This window comes from Panthera uncia, chromosome A2 (genome assembly GCF_023721935.1).
Source record: "Panthera uncia isolate 11264 chromosome A2, Puncia_PCG_1.0, whole genome shotgun sequence".
Taxonomy (NCBI): Eukaryota; Metazoa; Chordata; class Mammalia; order Carnivora; family Felidae; genus Panthera; species Panthera uncia.
The window spans coordinates 30,323,449-30,340,927 of NC_064816.1; the positions used below are offsets into that span (position 1 = coordinate 30,323,449).

Consider the following 17,479-nt stretch of genomic DNA (forward strand, 5'->3'; position numbering starts at 1 on the left):
TATTCATGCAGCATTCATAAGCTTTTTAAAAACCATACAAATGATTTTCGTGTTAAAGTAAATCAAATGCAAAAAACACTAAAAAGAGATGTTACAAAAACAATGAAAGGAAAAATCTAGAAAAATAAACTTGCAGGCACCCAAAATACAGCCACAAAACATATAAAGCAAAAACAGAAATTCAAGAATAAACAAACCCATAAATACAATGAGGGATTTTAAGATACCTCTCTCAGGCAATAGAAGACCAAAAGGCAAAAAAATCAGGAAGGCGACAGAGAATATCACATCAATGGTGATTACTGCTCACTAACTCTATCACATTTTTTCCTAACAATTTAGAAACATTACCTTCCTTATTCTTACTTTATACTGGGAATAAAATACTTAACATCCTTATTTTCTAAATGAGAAACAGAAGCTATAAGGTGCTAAGGAACTTGGTCAAGGTCACTTAGAGACCACTGTCTGAAACTGAAATTTTCTGATTCATAGTTCTTTCTGGACTTGAATGCCCCTGTTTCTATCTGCCTGCTCTACAGTCCTTAAGTATTTTCCCTGATGTTGTAGGGGGAAGACTGGTAAAGGAAATAAACTCTACTCCTTAAATTCCGGCTCCATGTGACAATGTGCAAAGTTATACGCTTTCTCTCACGTCGCGTTCTTAAACGTCAAACACAAGGTTCAGGTTCAATCGTTTCTTTTTTTTTTTTTTTTGTAATGTTTATTTATTTTTGACAAAGAGAGTGAGCGTGAGCAGGGGAGAGGCAAAGAGCGAAGGAGACAGAATCTGAAGCAGGCTTCAGGCTCTGAGCTATCAGTGCAGCGTCTGACATTGAGCTCAAACCCACAAACCATGAGATAATGACCTGAGCTGAAGTCAGATGCTTAACCGACTGAGCCACCCAGGCACCCTGAGGTTCCATAATATCTGTGGTCTTATTTCTATAGTTCTTGTGTCTGTCCACCCTCTCCCCCATTCTCTAGACTACCATTTCACTCCCCTATCAGACGGAGACCCCAGTTTTGTTATCTCAGATGGTTTTTTCCAGGTAAAGTGTATTCACACCAATTGGACTTCCAATCGGTAATTCTATTTAAAGCTTCTTGAGATGCCAGGTGTTAGGTGCCCTCTAAGGCAGGAATCATTACAATCTCATTTTATAAATGAAGAAAAATGACTTCACGAAGGCAAAAAAACAAAAATCAAAAAACAAAAAAACAAAACACCTGCTCCAATGACACATACAGCCAGGGAGTGGCAGATGTGCATCAGGTCCCAAGTGTGTCTGATACCATAGAGATGGCTTTCAATCCCTATGCTTGGGAAAGACCACCCACTGATCTTATTTCACCAGAATTGTTTCCTATGAAATATTCATCATCCAGATGAATTCTTGATGATCCACACAGCAATGGAGTTCAGGAGAAGATGGATGCTTCACAACCATGAACAAACTCAAGGTCAAATTTATCTATATTGATTCGAACCTCTCCCTCAAACAGGAAGAGAGTTGCCAAGTGGTTCGCAAAATTAGTTGGTTGGTATTTCAGCTCTTATCCCTTCCCACCTCTCTGCCCAAGGCTCTGATGCTTGTCATGATTTGTTAAATGTGAAAGAGGAAGGAGAAACTAGAAAAGGGCATTGGGTATTCACAATCTTGACCATGAGAACTGGGGGAAAAAACCCTCCCTCCTTTCCCTTACCACTTACTCAATGCCAGTGAGGATGGAAACACCACCTCTTCTAACATTCTTTGGCAAGAGTCAAACAAGAGGTTTCCCAGAACCCCAGGATTGCAGGGAAATAAGAAATAAAGTAATCAATGAGCTGAGCTAGTTAAGTTAATGCTCACAGTCCTTTTAGGTTGGTGCTAGACTTTTCGGTACCTTTAGGGAAATTACAGATACCCTCCCAACTACAAATTAGAAAAAGCCCCCAATCTCTCGAGATAGAGTCCTGCCTTACAGCAAGGTGAGCTGCAAGGTGTCTTATGCTAAACAAGATGTGCTCCTCCTTTTGGGAGTCATCAGAGCCTAGGTGAATATCAGCCTCCAATCACCCCCTAGGCCGGGCACCTTTGTGCAGTGCACAAACTGTACAACTCTATGTGGCAGCCCTGATCTTCTCTCAAGCGAGAGCTTATGAATTTATGCATGCATTTCAGGAAATGCAGGTTTAGCAATTTCCTGAGTAATTAGCTTCTCTTAACAAGAGCTGATCACTGAGTTTCAATCAGTCTTTCTAGGCGCCATAGCAGTAACGACAACCACTGGTATTTACTGAGTACCAACTACATGTTAAGCACTGTCATAGAGAATTTACAGAGATGATGAAATGAGCCAGTTTGTGGAACTGAGTTTTCAGTGCCATCCATCTGGATGTTGACGAGTTTCTGTCCCAAATCTCCTTTTTATTGTGTATAATTAATACTAAGCAAATTCTTTCTGACAGTACTTGGCCAAAAGGCTCACTTAATTTCTGAGGCAACCGTGGAACTCTAGGAAGACCTCACCATTGGAATGAGAACACACTTGCCTTCCTATCTGCTAAAGAGCAAGTCCGTTTGTTCATTCATTCATTAGTTCATTTGACTGAGGTATTTGAAATATAATAAGCTGCACATATTCATAGAACATAACGATAAAATTTGATACACATATACACATATATTGCAACAAAGCCATCATCAGCATCATCACAAGAGAGAAAAAAAAACCCTATTATCCTTGAAAGGTTCCTCTTCCCTTTTGCCTTTCCTCCTTCCCACTCTCCCCACCTCTCCTATCCCTAAATAACCATTGATCTGCTAGTGATTGAATTTTCGAGAGTTTCATATAAATGGAATCCTCGAGTGTGTAACTTTTTGGTCTGATTTCTTTCACTGAGAATAAAGATTTTTAGATTCATTCATGTTGTTGCATGTATCAAAAGTCCATTCCTTTTTATTGCAGAATAGTATTCTACTGTACGAATACAACACAATTTATCCATTGGTCCATTAATGGACATGTGGTTTGTTTCCAATTTTTGCGTATTCAAAAGAAAGCGAAAAGCAGCCATTTTTAAAGCTCCATGCTTAAAGTATTGTCTCATTCAATCCTTACAACCATGCTATAGTTACATAATGATATCCTTGGTTTTCAGATGAATGAAAGGAAAGTTCAGGAAGGCGGATTACCTTGGTCAATGTTTGGGAGCAACACAAGCTGGGATTTGAACACAGAGTTAGTGAATGTTAGTGCTCAAACTCGGGAATACCACGAGCCAAGAAGAACGAAATGGAAGTGAAAAAAATGGAAGCCACAGGAGACCAACACAAAGCCCGAAGTCTCTGTGGATCTTCCACAAAGAGGACTGTCTGCATCTGCCTGCGAATGAGTCCACATCATACCGAGCAAAATCTCAAGACAGGAGCTGGGAAGCTCCTGGAAAACAGCCACACCGAGATCACACCTGGACCGAGGGCTTACAGGTAATGATTACTTAAGAAATAACTGTCAAATGAATAAATGGGTGAGGGTATGAGTGTATAGCTGAATGGATGGACAGGCGGAGACAGTTAGTTATCAGTGGGCTTGATGGTAGATTCATCCAACCATCCCATGAAACTACTCAAAATATCTCACGAGTCATAAGGCAGAGATCATCTTGATAGTAAATCAATTGTCACACCAGCTCAAAGGGTAGGCTACACAGTCAGCAAAAAGGGCGGGCAGCAGTGAACACAGGCAGCAAGTCCAAGTCCTGAGGCCCACTCACAATCTTGGGGATCCCAGAATGCATTTAGTATAAAGGCCATCGTCTTGAAAGCTGGAAAATCCAATGGCAGCTAACCTTTCCTGTGTTTGCAAACGAGCCTTGGTTTCCCCAGGCATCACACTGTAGACACAAGCCTTGACAAGGCCCTGCTGGTAGAACTTGGCCGCAATGCTGCTGATTTGATCCGGCAAAGGCCCTGAAGCCTGAACCCAGCTTCTAGGCCCATCTCTGACAGTTCCGTTGAAAACAAGTTCATTAACAGGCAGTTTTACTGAATACCGTGCACGGGCATATTTCCCATTGCCATGTGATGATGTCACTGCATTTATGGAGCCAAGATCAACACAGCATCGTTGATGTGACTGGTTTCCTGAGAACTGTGCAGGAGATTGCTTTTGGGCCTCCTTCTGCCTCCCTTCCCCACTCACGTCTCACGCTGCACCGAAAGCACTAGGATGAGTGACGGCGAAGGTGAACGCAGGAGAGGCCGCTTGGAAGAAATGTAATCCAATCCACTTGGAGAGCGGTGTGCCTTACTGAGGCCATGAAATTCCATTTTGAGCTCAGCATGTGCTGATGGAATAATGAAATGAAGATGGTTGTGCAAACGGCTGGTGAGTCTAATGATGGTGTTTGTGGGGTTTTTAAAAGGGCTATTAGACGGTGCATTCCCGTGTTATGAACCAGAACCACCCAGCGGGCCCAGAGAGATGAACAACTTTGTCATTCGTCTCTCCCTTCCCCCAGATCTACCGGCCTCTGTCCCTCTTGGTATAAATAGCTTCGCATGTTAAAAAAAGACTAAACTGTCAATAGCCTGTAGTGAATTGCAAAGCTGGGTGCTGACACTGGGGACCCAGCCCAGGGGTGAATCACAGCTGTAAAATTCATGGCTTTGCAACAGCAGGGACCGGAGCATTTTCTGGGTCAAGAGGCCAAGCAAGGGGCTGAGGAGCAGCGCCGGTAAAAGGATTTTAAAAGCATCGTGAATTCCCCTTTAACATTAACAACCTTGTCTTCAGGCTGTGTCCAAGAGATGTCAGTCAGGGGCAAGATGCCAGAGATGGAAGGGGGTACTTTTGGGGGTTCATTCCATTACTGCCCCCAGGCAACTCTTCTGCAGTGTCTTAAAGACCCAAATAACGGTCATGGTGATGACAGTAGGTACCATTCGATGAGGACCTGCTAGGGGTCAGCATCCCCTAGGCTCTTTAAAGAGAAATTTAGGTAGTCTTCATAGCTACTTCAGACTTAGGCAAGAGTCTCTTCATTTTACAAGACAAAACAAGCGAAGTTCAGTCCACTCAAGGTCACAGAGCTAAAAACGGGCAAAGCCAAGATGTGGCTCCATGTGTTTTGAACACTGGTTTTTCCCACGACCCTCAAGCAGCCGTTCTCAAGCTTTGGCACATATCAGAAACACCTAGAGTCCAAAAAGAATGGTGGGCCGACCTTCAGAGTTCTGGTTCAGTAGGTCTGGGACAGAGCCTTGGAGTCTGCATTTTTAGGAAAGTTCCCAAGCGGTACGGGACCCTTACTTTGAAAAACCACTGGACGAGGCTGACAAAACGTGGGTCATCTAAGGAACAGCTCAGCCTGAGGGGTGCCTGTGTGGTTCAGTTGGTCAAGCATCTGACTCCTGATTTCAGCTGAGGTCACGATCTTAAGGTTCGTGAGATCGAGCTCTGTGTTGGGCTCCTCCTTGCTGAGCATGGAGCCTGCTTGGGATTCTTTTTTCCTCTGCCCCTCCCTGACTTGCTCTCTCTTTCTCTCTATCCAAATAACTAGAAAACATTACAAGTAATAATTGGAGCAACAAGTCGGCTCAAATGTCATCTCCTCAACGATGCTTTCCTTGGCCACCTCATCTAAAGCAGCTTCTCTAAATGAGGGACCAGGAAACGATAGCCTTTGAGTGAAATCAGGCCCACTGACTACTTCTTTTACACCAAGTTTTACTGTCATATGCCCATTCACCCACAGGTTGTCTCTGGCTACTTTTCCACTACAGCATCAGAGTATTTGTGATAGAGATTACATATGTCCTCCAAAGCCTAAAATAATTACTGTGCGGCTCTTCGCAGAAAACGTTTGTCCTCTCTGGATCTAAACCATATCACCCCTTTTTATTGCTTCTCTAGCACACATCACTTTCTGCAAGTCATCTGCTTTCACGCTACTGTGAACAGCATCCTCTGCTATGATGTCGGCTTCGTAAGGGGAAGGATACTGGTCTGCTCGTGGCTGTCCCTCAACGCCCGGAAAAGGCCTGGCATATAGCTGGCACTCCATAAATGCCCGCTGAATGAATATCACTGGTGAGTGTCCAGGTATGTAATACTGCACAGGAACACGGGGGCCACTGGAGGGAGTAGAGGAAATGTGGTTCTCGCCACGTGGGCTGTCGGCCAGGACCGAAGAGTGAGAAGAGCCAGAGATAAACAGAGACTGTTGATGGGGCAAAGTTAGCCTTTGAAGTTTCCTGCTTCCTGCAGGGATGGGGAAACTGGAGGTGGAGAAAAGAGAAATCCCTTAGTCACCAGAGTCAACCTGAGATTAGAAGAAACTTCCCTCCCCTAAGAATGAAAGGGCCTTGTGTGATGCATGTGGCGTGTACTTCCAACATATGCCAAGTCGGCTTCCTTGGATCTGATAGCCTGGGTGGGTCACCGGAGAAGAAAGAGGGGTGGAGGAGGAAGAGCCCAAACAAGCACTGGAGTTGCAGAGACAGCTCGTGGGAATCCTGGCTTTGCCCCTTACTACCTGTGGCAAGCGAGTGGAGTTTCTGATCCTCTCTGAGTAGCGAGGTATTCCCTGGAGACGGGAGGGACTTTGTACAAGGATCAGTACAAGACCAATGTGATGGTCTATTCAGGTAACATCTGTTTCACAGAACGAGTAATCGGCATCAGGCATTATTTTAGGCACCGAGTACCTGGGGTGAAAGAGACAATGTATGATTCCCTCCAACACGCTCACGTGTGGAAAGGGAGGGCACGTGATAAAAGGGGTAGACATCAACCTATTGAGAGTATCTGTACGGGGGCTCTCTGTTGCCTTACCCCCACTTGCAGGCAGGAACATCAAGGTGATGGGTGTGAGGGCTCCTTCGATGTCCCAGAGGCCACCAAGGCCGTGGGGTTTTCCAGGCTTCACATCCCTGGATGCCTTGGCAAGAGCTGGACACTGCACGGGCTCCATTCATTTCTCCCCAAACCATCCACGACACCCTGCCCAAAATTTTTTAAGTTTCTTAAAAGTTTATTTATTTGAGAGAGACAGCGCGTGCGCAAGAGAGCACAGGTACATAAGAGCAGGAGAGGGGCAGAAAGAGAAGGAAAGAGAGAGAATCTCAAACAGGCTCCACACTGTCAGTGCAGAGCCAGATGTGGGGCTCAATCTCACTGTTGAGATCATGACTTGAGCTGAAATCAAGAGTCAGACGCCGAATCAGTCAACTGGGGCACCCAGGTGCTCCCCTTTTTATAAAATATATATATTTTTCAGTTTATTTATTGAGAGAGAGAGAGAGAGAGAGAGAGCGCGCGCACGTGCATGTGTACACGCACACAAGCATGGGGTGGGGGGCAGTGCGGCAGGGTGGGGAGAGGGAGAGAGGAAGAGAGAGAGAATCCCAAGCAGGTTCAATGCTGTCAGCACTGAGCCTGACTCAGGGCTCGCTCTTAGGAACTGTGACCGTGACATCATGAGCCGAAATGAAGAGTCAGATCCTCAACCGACCGAGCCACCCAGGCGCACCCCCCCCCCCCCCCGCCCAATTCCTGATGCAAATACAAAGTTGGTACTGACTTCATTTCCCTTCTGAGCTTCACAAAATGGACACTTTAACATCTTCAACAAGCCAGATCTTTGCATGGCTGGCTTCTTCAGGTCATTCCGCAGCAGTTCAAATACCGCTGGTCCGAGAGGCTGCCCCTGACCAATCAATCTAGATTAGCCGGTCCGCCCAACGTGCCAGTCCACGTCCATTATCACAGAAGCTGCTGTATTGTCTTCATGGTATGGATTACATGAGACACAACGTGTAAAGCACCTAGCACAACAGCCAACACATGTAAACATGAGTCCACTAAACGCTTACAGCACTGTTATTAAAATGATTGTTCTTTTTGCACATATCTGCAACATCTATTTGCTTTCTAATTTAGGTCTCCAACACCCACCCCCTTACAACTACAATCTAGCAGAAACCTTAATTATCGTGTTTATAGTTTTATCCTCAGTGCCTGGGACAGTGCCTGAAGCATAGTAGGTACACACGAGTATCTGCTGAATAAGTGAATGGATGCATGAAAAACTCTCCAGCATAGTCTCTGATTCTCTCCTTACCCCCTCAGGGGGAACACAGTCCAGGGGAGCACTGCCAAGAAGCCCACCCATCAGAGACGGGTGCGAAAGAAGCTCTAAGCGGCAAATAAAGAGAGGCCAGAGCCAGAAGTGATGCCCCCGCTGACTTGCTGATCCCCTGAGGGGCAGCACAAACGGCCTATGAGCGGCCTATGGACTCACTCCTCCTAGGCCTAGTGACGGTGATGTTGCAGATTTCAGGCACCAAGGAAGGTGGGTGGGGGAGCTCATCTCTTCAGCAGACAGCTCTGAAACCTGCTTGGGGCACGGGAGAACTCAGTCAGGTGGCCCCGTCTGAGCCCCTGTCCAAGTAGCTCTGACTCAGTGGAGCCATAACTTCATTAGAAAGATGTTGCACCTTGGGGTGCCTGGGTGGCTCAGTCATTGAGCGTCCGACTTCGGCTCAGGTCCTGATCTCACAGGTTTGTGTGCTCGAGCCCGGCATCGGGCTCTGTGCTGATAGCTCGGAGCCTGGAGCCTGCTTCGGATTCCATGTCTCCCTCTCTCTCTGTTCCTCCCCTGCTCTCACTCTGTCTTTCTCTCTCTCTCTCTCTCTCAAAAAGAAATAAAGATTAAAAAAAAAAAATGAAAAAAGGGGCACCTGGGTGGCTCAGTCGGTTAAGCGTCCGACTTCGGCTCAGGTCATGATCTCACAGCTCATGAGTTTGAGCCCCGCGTCGGGCTCTGGGCTGATAGCTCGGAGCCTGGAGCCCGCTTTGGATTCTGTGTCTCCCTCTGTCTCAATGAAAAAATGTTGAAAGAAGGAAAGATGTGCACCTTTACGACACTCACACAGCAGGCGACGTTGGGAACAGAAAGGCCTCTGTCTCGGCAGAATTCGAAATGATTTGACTGAAAGCTTTGGAGAAGGCTGAGGAGGAACGTGGGACTCCTGTTAACCGTCCTCCACCCTCACCCAACCTTCCTCTGTCCCGGACAAGCAATTATTCCTTTCCCCCTCTTGCTGCCTGCTCAGTTCGGGGCAACGGTTATCGGTGACACGATAGCTTCACAGGAAGGGCAGTAAGGTGACAACCATTTCAGCGAGCACCTTCTGTGTGCACACGCTCCCTCATTTGGGGCCCTGGGGCCTATCCGTCTAGGAATACCAACTCCCAGGGTGGGTTGTTGGAGACTGAATCGGTCTCTGCTGCTCGGTTGCGTGGCCGGGGGCACGTTGTTAAATCTGAGCCCTGCTTTGTTCACCTCTGACACAGAGACAGGAGTGACAAGGACCCGGTAAGGCTGATTCGAGAACTAAATAGGGTAATGCAAGCAAAGTTAAAAACGGTGGTGGGCACGTAACGAGTGCTGAGGATTTTCTCCACTGTCATCATCATCATCATGAGAAAACCAACACTCTTGGAAAGTGAGTACCTTTCTTGGTTAGAAAGGTACGGAGGAGGGGCCACATGTGCCCGACTGCAGAGGTGACGTTCTTCCCGCTGGACCATGCTGCTTCTTCCTCCTCGCCCTGTGGCTCCCAAAGGGCTCCCCACATTTGGACTGAGATGCAAATGATTCCCTGCCAGACCCTAGGCTCCTGCTACCATGCTCCAGGCCCGGGTCTTAGAGTCAGCAGCTTTCATGCACGTGTGGGCTAAAGCACACCAGTCTCCCGTCCCCTGTAAGCTGAGAAAACCCTGAAGCCACCGAAATGGTTAGGGGAATCTGCTTAGAACACATACCTTTAAGAGAAACACAAGGAGCAGGAAAACCTGATACAGAATAATCCTTCATGTTAGGAAAAAAAACAAAACATTTTGATGACTCCTGTCTTTTCCGTGTGATGCAATCCTGAACGTTTCTGCTTCTGCCGAGCATCTGGGTCATCTGCCTGTCTCTTAACAAGTATCTGCTGGCTGGCTGCCACGGGTCAGGCACTGTGCTAGGCGCTGGGGGATTCGTGAAGAACGAACCAGACAAGACCCCTGCCCTCTCGGGTCTTAGAGCAGAGTGAAGGAGGCCAACACCAAGCAGATAATCACACAGGTATTTAATTACATTTGAAAACGTGCTAATAAGGGAAGTTGCAGGGACTGCTATGCAGCATGTAACTGGGGACCCAATCTCACAGTGGGTGTAGGCGGTGGTCAGAGACGCGCCTTCAGGAAACGCATTTAATCTGATACCTGATGGATGAGCAACAGTCACTAAATGAAAAGCCAAACAAAGACTTTTATGTACCTCCAAGAGAGATACTGCACACTTTCACGGGGCTCGAAACCAACTAGTTCACCCCCTCCTGTAGGCAAGGCAGCACTGGATGATCTGACTTGCCACATGGGGCAGAATTATGAAAGCCGAACGCTGGACACTGACTCCTGGTATCTGCCTCCTTCCTGTGGTCACGTGATGCGCGAGTTGAGACTTCTGGACGAATGACCCAACCACTGCTCTTTAGGCGCAAAGACACAGTTTAAGGCCAAGGGAATATTACTAACGTTTGGAAGCCAAGGATTGGGGACGTTCATATTTGAGAATTGTCTACCGTCTACAGATGCTGGAATATCCAAAACATCGATAAAGAGGAATCAGGCTTGCATGGAGCACTGAGCAGAACGAACAGAAAAAACACATCCACACGTGCCCGGCGAAGACTGTGTACCCAGAGGACTTACCAGTTATAACCTTTCTGGAGGACAGTTTCCCACAACAAGTCAAAAGCCTTAAAAAGGCTTACGTGTGACCACTCCACCTCTCAGAATTGTTCTTCAGGAGAGGAAAAGGCAAATGCACAGGGTCGACGGCTGCCCCCACCTTATTTAATGCAGCGGAGAGCTGCCAACAAGGCACCCTTCAAAAAGAAACCGTCAGCTTAGGGCGCTCAACAGTGGCACTCTTGGCACTCCGACTTGCTTTGTCTTTGTAGAAACATCTGGCGATTTTCCGGATGCTCAGCGTCCCAAGCTGCTACCCATTTTAATGCTAGTGGAATTATTTTGACCGTTAAGTACCCCCTTCTAAACATCCATTTCCAAATGCTCCCCCTAGTGGTGGGTGGTACCAAAAGGTTTCCACGCTGGAAACTCCCAGGGAGGACCAAACAACTCTTCCAAAGGATAACCTGGATCTAAATGTACGGATCCCGAAAAATGTTCACAGGAGATGAAGTGAAACGAAAGTCAGGGTAAATGGACGGCATCATCACATTTTTTTTGTCCGAAACAAAAGAGAAAGTACTCCTTTTACAAAGATACTTGCTGCACGCCTATTATAAAGGTTGCAAAACAGTACTCCTTACTGGTGGAATTACGGGTGATTTTCACCCACTTCCTTAGGTATCTCATATTTTCTTTTCTTTCTTTCTTTTTTTTTTTTTTTCAACGAGCCAGTTTTCCCTATATCAAAGGAGAACTCGATTTCTGTTTTGGAGAATAAAAGGTGGCCCATGTGCCGCTCCCTGGTCCTCACCCCACTCCAATCCTTGTTTTGACTCACTGAGGATAGCAGGGTCTGTTTGTTTGGAAAGCACGGCCTCTGCTTAAGCAGCAAGGGTTCCCCCCTTTTTCACTCTTCCAAATACCTAACCCTGTTAGGAGGGAGCAGCTATGCCACTGGAACTAGAACATGGTAGCACTCAAGGAACTGCTGATCTGGGTCAGCCTTTATGCCTCGACTGAGCCAAAATTTTGCCGACTTACCCTTTAGGTTTTAAGGTCACTTTCATCCAGTGTTTCTCAACCCCACTTGAGTGAACCCCCAGGGTCACTGGGCACTGCCTGGAGGCAGCTTTGGTCATCCCAAGGTCTTGGGGAGTGGGTGGCTTGTGCTACTGGGATCTAGTGGGGAGAGGCCAAGGAAGCTGCGAGCAATCCTACACTGAAAGGGGCAGTCCCAACAGCAAAAAATTACCCAGCCCCAAATTCCAATAGGGCTCCGGTAGAGAACCCCTGCTCACCATCTGCAGTTCCAACGGCGTCCTAAATATTTTTCCAAATTCCTCCTGAAGTATCACCCACTATAAATTTATCACCCCGACAGCTCTAGGAGACGGGGCACATGTTAGTGAGCGTGAAGACAAACTGGAAACGAGCACAGATTGTCAATCAGGGCAGGTTAGGTCGAGGAGGGCTCTCCGGATGACAGGACACACTTTGTTTGAAGCGAATGGCGGGAGAGGGGTGTGAGCGGCCCCAGTGACTAAAAATCCTTAAAAGTCACAACATGAACGCCCTTCCTTTCTGGCATCATCGGTCATATGTACCGTTTCTCACACTACTTCAAGAAGGTTGGGTTTTGTAGCTAGGAGGTTTTTTTTAAGATTTAAAAAAAATGTGTGATTTATTTTTGAGAGACAGAGTGAGAGAGCGGGCGGGGGGGAGGGGTAGAGGGGGAGGGAGAGAGAGAATCTCAAGCAGGCTCCACACTCGGCGCAGAGCCCGATGTGGGGCTTGACCCCACAATCCTGGGATCACGACCTGAGCTGAAATCAAGAGTTGGACACTCAAGCTGACTGAGCCACCCAGGCGCTCCTCGGCGAGGAGATTTTTATGAAATTAAATGCCCATATTCAAAACACCTCTCTAAATGGGAGGTGACTGCCATGTGCATTGTATATAACTGAAGGCATTTCTCAGAAGCAATAGAATAATAAAGAGTATCACCTGAAGGTATACTACCAACCCCGTGATCAGGGAGTAAAATGAAAGGTTCTCACAGAAATGAAAGCACATTACTCTTAACCCTAACTAGTCTTTAGCATTTTGCCTGCAGCACAGAGCATTTAATGTTCACTGTAATTTCTCTTGGTAAAAAAAGGAGTTTTCTCAAATCAGAGACGACTAACATGATATTAAACATCAGCATTTTCAGTGAAAGGCATTCAGGGTCCCAAATTATTTTAATCTTAGAACGTTCTTAGAACATGAGAGCTTTTTAAAAAAAACCTTTAAATGTATAAAAAGTTCCATAATAGATATTAAAATATCTCATAATTTTATCTTCATTTTTATTTTCATTTTTTTGGGGGGGGAGGCAGATGGAGAAGGAGAGAGAATCCCAAGTGGGCTCCATGCTGTCAGCATAGAGCCTGACACGGGGCTTGATCCTACAACCATGAGATCACGATGTGAGCCGAACTCAAGAGTCCTGTGCTTAACCAACTGAGCCCCCACACGCCTGAATGATATCATACTTTTAAAATTTGATTCCATTTCTTTTGTCCAACATGATCCCTTCAAACACCTTTAAATATAGACTCGTATTTTATTAGGCAAATATACAGTCCATCAAAGAGTCTGAAGAGATAATCTCTCACTCTCTGGAGAACAAATGCCCTTTCTAACTCTCTGTGTCACATAGGTTTGACTAAGTTCAGGGAATAGAGGAGACCATCCAAGGAACAGGAGAGTTATATAAGAGATGGGAATATCCTGTCACTGGACATAATTCAACCCATTTGTTGAAGAGCATTAATTGTTTTCTTGAAAAACAAATCAAAGAAAGTGGTTCTTTGTTTCCCTATAACGTTCCTTTTGGATGAGACAAGCGGCCTCCAAAAATACTGTAAGCACTCGCTTCAGAATTGGCGAATTGAACCAAGACTCCAGTTTCCACAACTGCCTGTTTTCTTGGTCCTACAGACAATTTTCTCCACATCTGAAAATCATAGAATGATGTTTCACGGTCTTAGAGAAGAGTCTACCTAAGCAGGGAACCCAAAATAGCTTAACTTCAGAATTTCAGGGCCCAATGTCGCAGAAAGCAATGTGAACAAAAGAGAGATGGGTCTCTTAGAAGTTGCTGGAAATGAGGTTAGCAAGAAAATGAAACAAGCTCACAGATGTATCTAGGTGTGAAAATTCACTGCTCAAACACTGGCAGCAGAGCGATGATGTCAAAGATTCTCAGTCACCCACCACCTCATTTGACTTTTCAGACAAACTCAATCAAACACTCTCATTTTTCTGAAGCCTACTCTTTAATAACACAATCTGCACTGAAGCAGAAGAAAATAAAGATAGAACCTTAGCCTGTAAGCTGAGAGACAATGGTTTTATTTCTTCCTGCTAATATCTCAGCACAGAACTCCCTCAAGTTCTCATGGAGATCATTTTCTGTGAATGTTGCTGTTCTAAAACATTTTCTTCCTAGTAAGAATTAGGGCAGAGATCACAAAAATGAAGTGCCTGTAGGGCTTGGGAAGGTAACATCAAAGGCTGAAATGGACTGGGCGATCCGGAGAGATCCAACTGTCTAAGAAGAATGGCCAGCATCCAGCTCAGGCTTGGCCGGCACCAATCCTTGCAGGGATGAGATGCCAGATCCTCAATTCTTTAAGATACAACTATGAACTTTTACATTAAAACTCCTCATTTTTAAGGATTAGTCACTAATGCAAAATTTTAAAGAATACTTTGCTAACTGAGCCAATCCTGCCAGTGTGCTTGACTTCGGGTGCCAATTTGTGACCTCATATATTAGAAGACAATGAGAAATGGCTCATCAAAGAGATGTTATCCGTGTCTAACTCGGGAGTCACCTGGGAATTCTTGGGTCTTTCTTAATCATAAAGAACTTTTTCCAGAAGCGTTATCGCGCAGAGATTTCCTGACTTCACATTTTAGGGGTATTTTAAGCTTGAAAACATTCTGTCAGACATAGAGAAGATCACTAGAGGATGAATTTTCTGTGTCAGAGGGAAAAAGAGGGGTGCACAGCTCAGAGCTCATCAAAGTATCCAGCTAAAAAGAGGGGACTTCTAAGCCAACATGAGTCTGTGGAAGAGAAAACGCCAACTACAGAAATACAAAGCAGAGGCTGTACATCACTGAGAAAAACACAATGAAACAGAGAGAAACAGAGTTCATCTAATCAAGCCAATAATATTTACAGCCTGTAGGAAGTGCCAAATATTTCAGGAAATGCCAATGTCTTTCTTTGCAAAGCAAGGCCAAACTTAGTATTTAAACACAGCATATATCACTGGGAAGAATAAGGCAAATCCCTATTTCCTCCCTCTCCTTTAACAAAGAATCTTAGAGATTCATGGCCGATGTAGAAATCCCTTCCACCCTTCAAAAATCAAGTTTCCTTCTCTAACGTTTTAAAGCCACTGTTCCTGAGAAGTTTCTAGTCAGTCTTCTGTTGACAGTTAACAATGGCAATCCAGAATGAATTAACAGTGGCCCACGCAGGACTCAGTTCCCACCGGGGCCCCCGAAGCCGTTCAACCCATGGAGCCCCAACCACTTCTCTGAATCAGCAAAGTTAACTCTTCCCTCTGAACTGGAATGAGGAAGGACGGGCGGCCCAAACCACAACTGCCCCCCCCACCCCCGCCCCTGCCCAATCAAGAATGGTACCTGTTCAGGCTTCAGCCCTGGTGGGATCCAGGCGTACTCCTCCAAGGCGCAGCCTGAGTCGTCGTCTGAGGTCGAGTTCCTCTGGAAGTCAAACATGAGTTTGCTGACAGTCTTCTCCATCTCTAGGGGCATCACTGTCACCATGTGCTCCTCCTGAGGGCACTTGCAGTGCAAGCAGATCTTCCTGTAAGCAGCAAAGGCGGTAGGTGAGAAGGAAGGCAAAAGAAACCATTTTCAACTGGCTGCTAGTCACCAGCCCTTGGATCCCAAACCATAAACACATTCCTTGGCAACTGGCTCTTGGCAAGAGCCTCTAAAGCAGCGTTCCACAGCACGCCTGTCTTTGGAAAAGGTGTGGCAGTACACATGCGGAAACGTCATGGAAGGTCAGAGGCCGCCAGGTAAGCAGGATGACAATGTTCAAACTTGGACTTCAACCTTTCTTCTAAATCAATATCCCAAAAGCCATGCCAAAGTATCTTTTACTAGACAGAGCACTGGACATGGATGGCAGCAAATTTGCTTGGCTGTAGTAGTAATTAAGTAGACGTAATATAGGCTGACCAGAAATATTACCTGTGGATGTAACAAATATTGACAACACACCATTTTTATAAAAGCTTCCTAGAAGCTTGGAAAATGGAAGCGGTTATAGAAAGAACTGCAGGTGAGATTTTTTTTGATGAAAAAGAGCGAAAATACGTTTTTCCCACGAAATAAATCTGGCCCCAAGATCTCATGGGAAAGACATTGTCACCTGTACTAAATATCCCCATGGGTTTGAAATTCTCATCAGAAACCCAAATCTCTATGGTTTTTTTAATATGCAGTACAAGAGGATCATGCATGTGAGTTATGTCAAAAGGTAGCAGCCGAAGATAAAAATCTGGCCCCAAAGTTGAAGATTTCTCTTTTAAGGTTACCCTCTGTTCTTTTCCATGCTTACAAAAATGATGAAGCAGTAAAAAGGTTGATATCAGCAACACAAAAGCATTTCTAGCTTCCAATGATAAAAAAGAGGGGAAAAAAATGGGAGGAATAAAATTTTAAGAAAATAAGCCGTTCTATGTGGTACTCAGATCTTTACGATTAGTTTCGGTAACATCATATCCGGGCAATGAGAGAGCCCAGAATCCTAATCCCCACGTGTGCCTAATTTTTTTGACAATAGCTTTCTTCAGATCTAATTCCCCTACCATGAAGTTCACCATTTTAAAGTGTACAAATCACTGGCTTTTAGTATATTCATAGCTTTGTGAAACCATCACCACGATTTAATGTTAGATCATTTTCATTATCCCCAAAGAAACCCAGGGCACATGAGTAGTGACTTTCCACATTCCCTTCCCTCCTGTCCCTGACAACCACTAATCTATTTTCTATCTCCAGGGCTTTGCCTATCCTGGAGATCCCACACAAATGGAATCATGCAATACGTAGTCTTTTGAAACTGGCTTCTTTCACACAGCATGAGATGTTCAAGGTGAATCCATGTTGTACAATGTACCAGTCTTTCCTTCCCTTTTATTGTATTATAATATTCCATAGTGTGGATATGTTACACTCTGTTTATTCATTCATCAGTTGGACATTCTGGCTGTTTCCACTTTTTTACTTTCGTGAATAACACTGCTCTAAATGTTTATATACAAGTATTTTTGTGTGAACATATGTTTTCAATTCTCTTGGGTATATATCCAGCAGAATTACTAGGTGATATGGTAACTTTACGTGTAACATTTTGAGGAACTGTCAAACTGTTCTTTAAAAATATCAGTGCCATCGTCCATTCCCACCAAGAACGAATGAGCGCTTTATTTTCTCCACATCCTTGCCACACACGCTATTATCTTTCTGTTGGTGCCATCCCAGTGGGTGTGGAGTGGCATCTTATTGTGGTTTTGGTTTGTATTTTCTTAATAGCTAATGATATTGAGCATCTTTTTACGCGCTTATTATAAATCTACTTTGGAGAACGTTCAAACTTTTAGCCCATTTTAAAAACGGTTATTTTCTGTTTATTGCTGAATTATAAGCATTT

At 45.1% G+C, this 17,479-nt stretch overlaps 1 protein-coding gene across 2 annotated transcripts in view; it reads right to left on the bottom strand.

Annotated features, from left to right (window-relative positions):
- The window catches only part of PRICKLE2 (prickle planar cell polarity protein 2), a 323,104-nt gene that overhangs the window by 73,649 nt on the left and 231,976 nt on the right, over window positions 1-17,479 (bottom strand). For both annotated transcript variants that reach the window (XM_049642679.1, XM_049642678.1), the window contains exon 3: window positions 15,439-15,622. In XM_049642679.1, the coding sequence (XP_049498636.1) occupies window positions 15,439-15,622 (184 nt within the window). The remainder of the gene's footprint in view (window positions 1-15,438; window positions 15,623-17,479) is intronic.